Source organism: Leucopleurus acutus (genome assembly GCF_964270905.1).
Source record: "Leucopleurus acutus genome assembly, chromosome: 11".
NCBI classification, from domain to species: domain Eukaryota; kingdom Metazoa; phylum Chordata; class Mammalia; order Artiodactyla; family Delphinidae; genus Leucopleurus; species Leucopleurus acutus.
In genome coordinates, this window is record NC_139152.1 from 10,135,339 (window position 1) to 10,148,414 (window position 13,076).

General features: G+C 45.9%; 1 protein-coding gene across 7 annotated transcripts in view; it reads right to left on the minus strand.

Annotated features, from left to right (window-relative positions):
• Positions 1-2,342: 2,342 nt before the first annotated feature.
• Positions 2,343-13,076, minus strand: part of DUSP16 (dual specificity phosphatase 16) — an 85,833-nt gene continuing 75,099 nt past the window's right edge. For all 7 annotated transcript variants that reach the window (XM_082850875.1, XM_082850873.1, XM_082850870.1 and 4 more), the window contains 2 exons: positions 9,759-9,882; positions 2,343-6,245 (listed from right to left, as the gene is read on the minus strand). In XM_082850875.1, the coding sequence (XP_082707001.1) occupies positions 5,072-6,245; positions 9,759-9,882 (1,298 nt within the window). In that variant the 3' untranslated portion in view covers positions 2,343-5,071. The remainder of the gene's footprint in view (positions 6,246-9,758; positions 9,883-13,076) is intronic.

Consider the following 13,076-nt stretch of genomic DNA (forward strand, 5'->3'; position numbering starts at 1 on the left):
AGTGCACTCAAGAAATTGGTTTGGTTGGTTTGTGTTTGGTAAAGTATTCTCTAGCTTATTTCTTTGCTTTCTCCTCCGACGCGTGAAAAAGGTACATTACAGGTATTATAGACATGCTGTTTCCAAGGTTACGTAAACTAATGGCCCTGGGGAACTACATGTGCCACTTACTCTTTCGGGTTTATTTGTAGAACTTATTTAGCTTTGGCATTTCCCTTAGCAAATCCCAAGGAAAACAAGGAATCTTCAGTAATGAGAGCTGTGAACAAACACGTATTAAAATCCTAGAGTAATTGAAAATTTTGTCTTCCTGTTTTGTTTACACCTCAGCTAAACCCAGATATGTAGTATTCAGTCGGAAATTACTTAACATGTTGATACTAAAGATTGAAGGGCAGCATGGAGAGAAGGGAAATGTTTTCTTCTTGTGGAATTTTTAGGTGTATGTTTTTTCTTAATTGTGAGAGAAGTAATTTTGCTTTTCTTTCCCCTACCCTGACTTTCATTCCTTTGTTAAGAGCTACATAGTGCCTCAGAGATGTCATTGTTGTTTATTGGTTTATAATAAGTAACACTGAATTTCTTGCACACACACAAGGCATGTACCTTCCATTCAAATGTTGTGACTACAGAGGGAAAGGGTAACCAGATAACTTAATTATTCACATGCTTCAAACCATAACATTAAAACGTTTTTGGCAACTAAATCTAGTTGCTTATTAGTATGAGCAGTATCTCATGTGGTGAGCTGCGTGTGTGTGTCCATTGCTGTTAGGAATTTGTTCAGGGTCATCAGTGTCAACATAGGACATGATAGAATTTACTGACGATTTGATTAATTTTCTTCACCAATCAAGGCATATTCCTACTGCTACCTGTTCTGTATAGTGAAGCATGATTTATGCTAAAAGCTTCTGTGAACCAAGTATTTTTAATTCAGTCTTTGAAACTGTCATACTTCCCCTGACCAGAGAACCCAGGCCACAGCTGAGCTCACCCTCTCCCAGTTATCCTGTTTGCCTATGACACCCTCCTACAAGGTAACATTCTGCATGTCCTATGGAAGCATTTCCAACTGACTCTGGTGTGTTAGCCAGAACCAAAGGAATGAAATTTGTTTTTACATAAGCCCAGTTTGACATCTATATGCACATAAACTGCAACAATGATTGACGTGTAAACATCTTCCAAGATGGTGGTGTCATCCTCCAGTTGACTTTGCACCATTGTAAAGATATAACCAAGTATAATTTTGCTGTACAAGGATGAATGGGCCCCACAGAATGCAAGAAATACCTTGCTTCCCTCTTTCATTGATAGAGGCGGAAGAGTTATATTCAGAGAAAAGCACCTAGACCCAAATTTTGTTTACTAGACCTAAAACATATCTGCTTAGTGTCAGAAAGCGAAAACCACCAGACAGGAGTATCTAAGACAAAATGACGGTGAAGGTTCTGAGGATAACATGGTCTTGTTCACTTGTCCCAGTATCTATACCTTCCCCGTTTCCCCTTAGCCTGAGCCCTGGTCTGATGATGTCAGACCCAAACTAGTCCTTTGACACCAGCCTTCTGCGGCTGGTGGTCCCCAAGAGGCCCTCAGATCTGTCTGCGTTTAAGTAGTAACTGGCTTGACTTTCGGGCCTTCCAACATCTACAGCTTCCCACCCAAAGCCTCTCACTGAGACACCTACTCCCTCCTGCCGCCTCCCATCTCGAGGCAGATTTATGCCATATGCCCTCTCTTCCTTTATCCCACGCCCACCTCCAGTTTTTGGTAAGGTCCTAGTCAAGACAGCTCTTCTGGTCTTCACTCACCCTGTCCAATCCTTCTTGTTTTTAAATTTCCTTACATCTGACTTCAACTCGGAAGCCTTTCACAACCAACTTAAATGATGTCGCCTGTGATTCCTCTTATCGCCACTATCCCAACTGCTTGCACTGAAGGTAAATGCTTTATTCCTTTAATGCCTGATTCTTTACTAACAACCTGATGAGGCTGAGCTTCTGTTCTCGTAAGTCATCGTGCCCAGTGTCACTTACAAGCATTATGCGACACTGGGCATGATGTACACGGCAAGGATGGAGAACAGATCGTTAAATAACTACTCTCCCTCAGTTTTTCCTATAAGGACTATAAAACCGTCCACATATTACATTAAAATGCACCACAAATGTTTACCTGGTCTTTTTTCTTCCTACCTTGTACCTATTCTGGTTTCAGTCAGTCACCAAACCTGAGGTCGTCGGAGGTTTCTACACCACAGTGTGCGCCTGGCGTACACATTAAAGAATGAAGGCGATGGCCACAGACTGTTAGCGCCTGAGCGTGTTCCCTGTGAATGATGGATCCCGTGACACAGCTGATGCCTCCGGCGGGAGGACAGCAGGTCAGGTCCCACCAAGGCCGCCTTCACCACTCGGACATGCTGTAGAGAGAGGTCCTTTCTCATACTTATGTATAAACAGGTACCAGTTTTGATTTTATTTCATCATATTAACATTCATGACACATCAGAATGAGAAATGCACAATTCAGCCATTCAACAGCTTGCCTTACTACAAAAGAACACTATATTCATATTAAACATTTATACAGTCTTCCCACCTAGCTTTACAAATGTCCTAAACCATTTTCCAGCATTTCTCACGTAGAGCTCTAGTTCTGTCGTATAAAATCACCATCCCGTATCATCTGGTAGGCTCCAGGGCTCCCCCTCGGATTCCACGCTGCAAAGAGTCAGCCACCGCCCTGCCCGGCCCTCGGCCACCCACGTGGCTCTGGGGCTGGCCCGAGAGGCTGCCCCTTCGGCAGGGCAGTCTCCATTCCAAGGGCTGATGACTCGACGTTAGTGATCAAGGACCAAAGGGTGTAGTACAGGACCACGTTGGTCACAGGAAGGAAGGGGACCATGGCCAAGAGAAATCCCAAATGATGGAAGGCCAATTCTGCCCAAAGATCGCATTAAAACCAAGTCCCACAACCCTCCTGAAACGTACAGCATTGGAGCCATTGATTTCATTTCTCAAAAATGTTCCACAGTTGTGACCAGACTCTGGAAGCAGGGAGCTGTTACACGTTTGGTGCATGTGTACATAACACATCAGAAATTACTGTGTGAAACCTTGATAATATCTGATTACATCCAAAATGTACATGTATATAGAAAAGCTAAATCACTCTTAACAGAACTTCTCCAGTATGGTAACAACGCACTCCCTACGCAGTTCTCTCTCCATTTAATACCCATATCGTAGCCCATTATTTGTGCATAACCAGTTGTGTTCTATGAAGCTCATAATCGCCACAATCAAGTCAGTTTTGAATCATGTCATCTATGCTGGTTTTAGCAGTCACCATGGGAAACAGGAAGTCACATCCAACTCAAAGGACTGTCCATTTCTCACACGTAGAAAAACCTGAGATATGAGTCAGCAACTAGCTACACTTACAGTAAAGAACAATGCTAACACCTGCCCACCACCCTAAAAGAAAGCTGCTGACGTGAATTAAGGCTTCAAAACAGGACCAGACTGTAGCTGACAAAACTCAAGCCAGGAAGTTTAAAAGCAGGTAAGTGCTGTCACTTGTGGACTTGTTCTAATCACCTCGTATTTTCAGCTGCCAGGATTGATTCCATACAGTGATTGTAGGTCACGGACGGAGACCACTTGGTCCCACTCCACTCTGATATGTCCGTTCTACTAAAAAATGCTGGGGTTAGTTTCTGAGAACAGCTTGGCTGTGTCTTTCCGCTCTGCTCGCAACGAAGCAAAATTCAACCGCCTTCTCCTCACCTTCCTACACTGTTTCTCTCTGAACGTTCGTTGCTTACCAAAGCCTCTCTCAGCCCTATCAGTATGAAAGTCTAATTATAGAAATACCACCTTGGTCGCATGCTAAGGGAAAAAACCACTGAGAAAATAACAGTTTCCTGCTTCTCCTCAGCAATTCCACCTTCTCTAATCCTTCCGCAGTTTTCTGCCTCTTAGTAGTTTCCTATAAAATTCTGCCTTACCGTTCCATTTTCACAAGATGCATCTGCACGATGAACCCGAAATGGAAGCCGTCTAGCGCGGCTGAGGACGAGACGGTGCTGCTGTTCTGCTACCGAATAAATTCACGTCTGGCTTGAAATTAACCTTCATCGAAAGGGTTGACAGCCCCATCTCGAACAGCTCTTTGATTTATAAAGAGGGAGGTAGACTGGTTCAGCCTCCCAGCCTTAGCTTAAATCATGATGCTGCCAGACTCCTGGCTGTTAAGTTGATCCTAGATCGCTTCCTTCCTTCCTTTCTTCACAAAGCTGAGAAGAAAAAACAAATGAACGCCCTCCATCCAGGCCCGACTGGAAATGTGTGCAGAGACCGTCTGAATTGGTCTGAAAGGGGTGACTAGCTACCTGCCTGTTCACAATGCCTAGAAAACGGGCCACCAAACCTGGTAGTGGTGAAAGCCCCGACTTTCCGTCTGAGGTACTGGGGTTGCTCTATAGTAGATCTTGGCAAGGCCCCTAATGGTCGGTCAGCAGAACGATGCGCTCACCGCTCGGCTGTCAGGTGCGCTTGGGTTTGTGAATCAGCTTTGGATGTGGTCATTTCTCTTGGATTTACCATTAGGTTCTGTTCCTAATAGGTTCTCCCCGCCCGACCCACAGGCTGGCTCAGTCTCAGCACTAAGGTGCACTATGGAAGGGACCGGACAGGACTAGTATTTGAGATCTCTTTGTAGCACGACAAGAAAATGGTGGGCGCTTCTGTCCTCTGACACCAAATAGAACTCGATTTAGTAAGAATGAGAGGATGTGCAGTCCACTGCATAGAATTGTTTCGTGTGCCTGGGGGGAAAGCTAGCCTCTGCCCTTCTTCCACTTGTGTTGAAATACTAGCTGCTCGCTCAAGTGCAGATATTAAAAGAGAGCAGCGGTGCTGATCCGTGTTTTGCTTTTACACCATAGCTCCATTTTCCAAAAATATATATGTATGTACATATATATATTTCAGATTTACAGGGAATATTTTTTTGTGAACAAGAAAAAAGCTGTCCATAGAAGTCACAAGTGTCTTTCTTCTCAGGAGACCTCGATGATTTCCATGCTGCCTGAAAAGCTCGACTGGCTGCCCACCTTCCCCAGTTCCTCCCGCGACCGGTTTTCGGACATGATGCTCTCGCCAAACTCCATCTGGCAGCTTCTGCGTTTGAACTGCTTCTCGAAGGGGCTCTCCTCGTGCCAGCTGCGCCGGGAGTCGGCCCTGTCGCTGGGCTTCTGCCGCCGGCGCACGGAGTGGCCCGGGTCGCCGCCGCAGGCGGGCAGCTGGCCGCAGCTGAAGGCGGGGGGGCCGGCGTGGCCTCCGTAGACGGCCGAGGCCGAGTAGAAGTGAGGGGGCTCGGGGGCGAAATACCAGCTCTTGGCCAAGGAGGGGGCGGAGGTCTGGGGGGCCAGGATGTCCGAGTGCCAGCCCTCGAGGCCCAGCCCGGCGGCGGACGGGGCCAGGTGCTGCTGGCTGGCCGAGAGGCCGAAGAGGAAGCGGGGCTGGCAGTGGTCCTCCACGCTGCCGCTGCGGGGCAGGGGCGACAGGAGCGGCCTCCCCGCGCGGGGCCGCGCGCCCTGGCCCTCGGGGGCCCTCGGAGGCTGGGGACCCCGGGGGGGGCCGGCCTCCTCCCTCTCCGGGCTGGCCTCGGGCGTCTGCTCCGACACCTCCCGCACCGGGGAGAACTGGCACGGCTTGCCGGCGCCCTCCAGGGCGGAGGAGGGCTTGTAGGGCTCCGGGGCCGCCTCCGGGGAGGAGAGCCCGCGCAGGGGCGCGGCCGCGCCGGCTGACGGCGACACCGCCTTGATGTCCAGGGAGAAGGAGCGCTTGAGGCGGCCGCTGTCCTCCCGCCGGTCCGCGGGCAGGTGGAGCCCGTTGAGCGCCTGGACCAGGGGGCCGTCGTCGGGAGGCGAGGGCTGGGCGCCGGGCGCACCGGCGTGGGGCACAGGCCGGGGCCCCAACGCCTCGGGGGGAGCGGCGGCGGGACGGGCGCGGGGCGGCCCGAGGGGCGGCTGGCCTCCCTGCCCGCCCTCCGCGGCGGCGGCGGCGGCGGCGACCGGGACGGGCTCGCTTGGCTTCTCCAGGTGCAGCAGCTTCAGTTTGCTCTTGGGCCCCGCCGCTCCGGTCTGGCTCTTAATCCTCTTCTCGTAGTCCAGGAGCTGGCCCAGAAAATTGAAGTTCGGAGATATAGTAGGTCTTTTTTCTTTCACAAATCTATGAAAAGAGGAAAAAACCTAAAAGGCTTGAATTTGACGACTACCTGTTATTGTAAGAATGTTACTAAGCTACGGCAAGTGAAGAGCTGCGACAGGGAATCATCAGAGAGACCCTTCCAAGACCTTTGTCAGGTGGCTGGTTTAAAACTTGGGGCAGAGGGTCAAGGAGGAGATGAGGGCCTCTGCGTCGGGGAGCTTTATAGCCTGAGCCCGGAGGTGCTAGAAAGCGGGAGGCCAGGCCCCTAAAGTTCTAGGTTGAGCCTCCTTATTTCAAGGACCCAAGGCTTCCAGTGCAACTGGTAAGAGATGATTCTTCCCTCACCACCTGGGATGACACCGCCCCTCCCCACCGGCGCTGCCATCAGAAGTACAGCTTAACAGCCATGCGCCACCTTCAGCTTCCCAACATCAAAGGCTCCACAGCCACTTCAAGACGTTGCACATTTTTAATTAACGATCAAAAGAGAGAGTATCAGATGGCCAGGGCATCGAAGCACACACTTCCGAGTTCCTTCCCTTTGGATTTGGTGTGACAGAGTAACCAGCTACACAGTGGTCTCTGTCTGCTAAGCATTATGCGAATGCACTGAAGGGAGTATTCTCTCATTCAGCTCTCAAAACGACCCTCTGTCAGGTGGGTGTAATTACCCCCATCACAGAGGTACACACAGTCCTTAGGTGACTTGCCCTAAATCACACAGCTACTAAAGGACGGTGCCGGGATTCAAAACCAGGTCTAGGAACTTCCCTGGTGGCGCAGTGGTTAAGACTCCGCGCTCCCAAGGCAGGGGACCCAGGTACGGTTCAGTCCCTGGTCAGGGAACTAGATCCCGCACACATGCCGCAACTAAGGAGCCAGCAAGCCGCAACTAAGGCGGCCACCTGCGCAGCTAAGACCCAGCGCAACTAAATAAATAAAATATTAAAAAAGAAAAAAAACAGGTCTGATGTCTGGCTTCATTTCTGTAACCACCTTGTTTAAAAAAGAGTCATCAAGGGATCAAAACTAGTCATAAACAGCTTTTCTGTTTCACTGTAGAAACAGAGACTCTTTAGAAATAGTAAATACATTCTTTAGTGGCCCCTGACCCTTAAGGCCACTTCTCAGAAGATGCAGGAGTGAAACGACACTGAAAATTTATATTTGGATAAGGAAGAAAAGAGAAAAATCAAAAATAAACTGCTTGGAAATCAGTAACCTAAAGCAAATTAACGAAGCCAGAAACAACTGCCTCAACTGTGACAAGTGTACATGCAGGACCCTCGCGATGAGACCCGGCAACAGGATGGAAGGGCGCCTCTCCTGCTGGCTTCCACTGGGCGCAGGAGGACCTTAGGGAGCAGCCAGACTGCAGGACGCGGCGCGGTGCGGACACAGGGAGGACCCACCGCCTCAGCTCCTTCCTCAAGTGAGGAGCTGTTCAGGTAGCTCATTTCTTTTCTCCAGATTTTCCAATTTGAGAAGAAAGTCCAATTGTTACAGCAGGCCTGGCTCCACGTGCCTGTATTTATTGATCCTTTATCACACGCAAACTAACCACCTCTATCCAACAAGATACACAGGGGACTCCGGTTCAGGCGTCCCTGAACACAACCCCAGTCCTTGGTGCTGCTGTCACTGGCTGCCTTCTGTCTGGAGAAAGGGGGGTGGAGGCAACCCCCTCAAAATTATATACTTCAAAATCTGGGCAACTCTATGCACAGCCACATGCAAATCAGGTTAGAGCACACCCTCACACCACACACAAACTCAAAATGGCTTAGAGACTTAAGTATAAGACATGACACCATAAAACTCCTAGAAGAGAACATAGGCAAAACATTCTCTAACATAAATTGTACCAATGTTTTCTTAGGTCAGTCTCCCAAGGCAATAGAAATAAAAGCAAAAATGAACAAATGGGACCTAATCAAACTTACAAGCTTTTGCACAGCAAAGGAAACCATAAATAAAAAGACAACCTATGGACTGGGAGAAAATATTTGCAAATGATGATGTGATGAAAAAGGGCTTAATTTCCAAAATATACAAATAGCTCGTACAATTCAATAACAACAACAAAAAACCCAATCAAAAAATGGGCAGAAGACCTAAATAGACATTTCACCAAAGGAGACATACAGATGGCCACTAGGTACATGAAAAAGATGCTCACCATCGCTAATTATTAGAGAAATGCAAATCAAAACTACAATGAGCTATCACCTCACACAGGTCAGAATGACCATCATTAAGTCTACAGATAATACGTGTTGGAGAGAGTGTGCAGAAAAGGGAACCCTCCTTCACTGTTGGTGGGAATGTAAATTGGTGCAGCCGCTATGGAGAACAGTATGGAGGTTCCTCAAGAAAACTAAAAGTACAGTTGCCATATGACCCAGCAATCCCACTCCTGGGCATATCCCCAGACAAAACCATAATTCAAAAAGACACATGCACCTCTATGTCCACAGCAGCACTATTCACAATAGCCAAGACATGGAAACAACCTAAATGTCCATCAACAGACGAATGGATAAAGAAGATGTGGCGCACACACACGCACACGCACACAATGGAATGTTAACCATAAAAAAAAATGCCATTTGCAGCAACATGGATGGACCTGGAGATTATCATACTAACTGAAATAAGTCAGAAAGAGAAAGACAAATACCATACGATATCACTTATGTGGAATCTAAAATACGACACAAGTGAACATATCTATGAAACAGAAATAGACTCACAGACATACAGAACTGACTTGTGGTTGATGAGGGGGTGGGGAGAGGGAAGGTCTGGGAGTTTGGGGTTAGCAGATGCAAACTAGTATATCTAGGATGGATAAACAACAAGGTCCTACTTTATAGCCCAGGGAACAATATTCAATATCCTGTGATAAACCACATGGAAAAGAGTATGAAAAAGAATATATGTATGTATAAATGAATCACTTTGCTGTATAGCAAACTTAACACAACACCGTAAATCAACTATATACTTCAATAAAATTCTTTACAAAATCTAAGCAACTCTAGATTGCAGGAAATTCTACTCAACGAATGGAGTTTGACCATTATTTGGTTTTATACTTGCATATATTGGGATTTTTCCTCAGTGAAAGAGACACAGAATCTGAAGCACGGTAGGAATTCTACAGTGAGTTTCTCCTGGAGCGTTTCTTTCTCGTGTGTAAATTAGAACAAATGATATTTCCCCAACTAGGCAAAGATACAAACTCAAGTAACAGGATGGAGATCTCTGTATCTGCTCTTCCTTAAACTTAAAAAGTAGCTGAGGATGAACTTGATATATGTGAGGGCAGAATTAGTGCTAAATTATAAAAATGCATTTTTCTCCAATCTTTGAAAAACCATTTAAAAATCCAGTCACCTGTAAAGAGTATAACTAAAATAATCATGATCTGCTTTAACGTGGTCACCACCACCCTCTCCCCCACCCACCGTGTCTTCTCATGATTCAGGTCAAAGGAGAAGCCCGTCTCACAGGGCATGTTCCTGTCCTCACCTGTAAGCTTCATCCAAGGACATATCCATCCTCTTCATGATGTAGGCAATGGCGATGGTGGCAGAGCGAGAGATCCCTGCCAAGCAGTGCACTAGGACACATCCATTGGAGGCTTTTGCTTTCTCTGAGTCAAATTCACAAAGGGTCATTAATGACAACTTTGTTCGGCAGTGAAATCTTATTTCCATTTACTCACACAATGGCTTTCATCTGGCAACTCAAAGCCCATCTATTTACCTGTTTTTCCTTTCAATATTCTTTTAAGGAGGTAGGGGAAGATGATTTCCCCACAATTTACATACAGAACAAGGAAGGTCCACATGTGTTAATAAGCAATGTGTCCCTCACTCAGGTTGCCTCTTATTCAGTACTTTTCACATGTATTTTTTACATTATTATTTTAATAACTTTCCCTGAGTATAAGTCACACATTGTGATCACGTGATTCTACTTGTTTAGTGTAGAAAACTTCAGAAATACAGAAGAGTATAAAGAAAACAACATCCCAAACCCTAAGATTTAGCTAATATTTTGTTTACCTATGTTGTCTGATACTTAAGTTTTTTACGAATTATGTAAGAGATACATTTTTTCCAGCTTTGAGATATAACTGACATATAACATTGTACTTTAGGTGTATGGCATAATGATTTGATACATATGAGCGATTAAATTAAAAAAATTTTTTTCAATTTAAACATATGTGACACATTAACTGTAAAAAGCAGGGAGGTGGGGACGGGGAGAGACTTAATCACAGTGACACCACATCATGACGCAGAGACGCCAAGTCAAGCAATTTGTAAAACGCCGACTCAGAATCCACCTTCCTATAATTTCCCTATTTTTCTCTGGGAGACTTTTCTGTGTGTCATAAAGTGGCTCACTTTACTTGCTGAATTTAAGAAGAAGCCATGTGTGTGCCATGAATCAATTTCAGGAGGTCACCTTAATGAGGACCAAGGGAACTCTGACCTCTTCCTTGATCTCCAGGAGATACTGTCTGACTGCGTCATGCTAACTCCCCATAACATGGTAGAAGGACTCGTGAACACTGTTAGAACCAAGAACCAAGGAAATTTGATCGCACGGTACCGCCATCTCTCACTGTAGATGAGCTTTAAAAGCTTTCTCGTGGCCATGGATGAAGTTATCCCACAGCCTGGAAGCAACTACCATTTTAGCCAGTACAGTGACTACCTTATATCTGAACAATTACGTATGTGCTTACCCTTTACCTACATGCTGCTGCCATGAGCTAAATTCTTCCCTTTTCATCCTTGTTTTCATTGATAACTACCAAAAGTTTACCAAACCTTATGTTAAAGTTCTTGTAATTAACAAGGTATCCAGGGAATCTGCTCTGGCAGCTGGGTAATACAATATACAATAATACTTCAATCTCACCACCTCTGTTATACATATAATAAATTCCCAACGTATAGGACTTATTGTTTGTTACGTACAAAACACCGTAGAGCTTTAAGGTACTACATGAACAATCAAGCAGCTTCCCTTTAGACAGGGAAATCAAACACAATAAAACAATAACAAACGAACATTGAAACAAAGAAAAAAGGACACGCTATACAACCTAACAGTATATAAACACATGTACGTCAAGTCCAAGCCTTCCTGGGCTACACAGCTCTCTTCCTCCTCTCAACTATTCAGTATTTAGCCTATACTGCTCTTAGTATTTCCTCTTTCACCTTGGCTGCTAAGAAGCTCAAAGCTAAGGTGTTCACTCAATTTCAAGAGATAACTAATTCCGGTTTTACTGTGCCTTTCCTAGTCCCATATTACCTGGTTCTTGCCCTTCTGTCCTGCTTTAATGGGTACGTGTGTGAAGGTGTGTTATCTTTTGATCCCAACCTCTTACTGTAAGCTGCTTCAAATTCTTATTGGAAGTAGGCTGGCTTTAAATATTTTTTTAATGTTGACAGTACTCTCTCATCATTTTTAATAATTATCACGAAACTAGACTAGGAGGACCGAGAAGGGTCTTGCTTCTAACACTCCCCAAAGCGTTTAACACACACAGTGTGAACCCAGTAAATACTGGCTGGCTGACCGATACATACTTTAAAAGGTAATCTTTATAAAAAATTTGAAAAAGGCTGGAAGGAAATAAAGCAATGATGATAACCGATGTGTTAGGATGCTGAGGTTACAGGTTTCTTTTTCAAATGTTCTGCGTGGTACTTACCGTGTTCTTACAACTGCTTTGATGATATATTTTAAAAATCTAAAGTGATTATACTGAAGTGGGGTTCATTAGAACACATTTCTTGGCAGAATTGAGTGCTAAACTGAGTCTCTTAAGGCAGAGGAAGTAATACCTGTCGACCTGGCGGAGAGGAGAAGGGAAGCATTTGAGAAAGACCCACGGTGGGGCTGGACCACCACTCAGAAAACAGCCTTGGCTGGCGCACGCTGGGCGGGAAGTGACCGGAGAGGAGGGTTCGGAGGTGGGAAGCAGGTGTTGGAGAGTCTGGGAATGTTGGGCTAGGGACTCGAGGCAATTAAGGAGCCTCTGCAGGTTCCTGAATAGGGGGCAACAAGAAGGCGCTGACGGGGAAAACTGGAAATAAAAAAAAGGCAGGCTGCCACTACAGCAATCCAGGAATTAAACAAGATGTATCTATTTTTTCAATTTTATCTATTTTTCAGTTTTTTCTATTTTATCAATTCTAGGATTAAAAAGAGAGGGGATAACAAATGCAATGGGTTAAGAGGGAGTCAGTGACGGGGAGAAGTTAAAGAAGCTAAAAAGAAGGAAGAAATAACTGAGGTGACAGAGCATAGCTCCAAGGAAAAACAGAAAAGGACTTAGGTAATTTTTAAAAGTTACTATTTTTTTTTTTTTTTGGCAGTATGCGGGCCTCTCATTGCCGTGGCCTCTCCCGTTGCGGAGCACAGGCTCCGGACGCGCAGGCTCAGCGGCCATGGCTCACGGGCCCAGCCGCTCCGCGGCATGTGGGATCTTCCCGGACCGGGGCACGAACCCGTGTCCCCTGCATCGGCAGGCGGACTCTCAACCACTGCGCCACCAGGGAAGCCCCGACAGCTACTATTTATTAGAGCCAATTATGAGTCAGGCACCTTGCAAGGCGTTTTACATGCATTATCTATTTTAATCCGAACAATATCCCTAAAAGGTAGAAACATTATCTTTAGTCTCCAGATCAGGAAACTGAGGCACAGAAGTTTTAGTAACTCACCTGGAGTCACTTAACCGAGAATCAAATACAGTTTGGCTCCGAAGTACATGCTCTTAATTACCTCCCTGGATTGCCTACATAAGCCCTGAGTTTG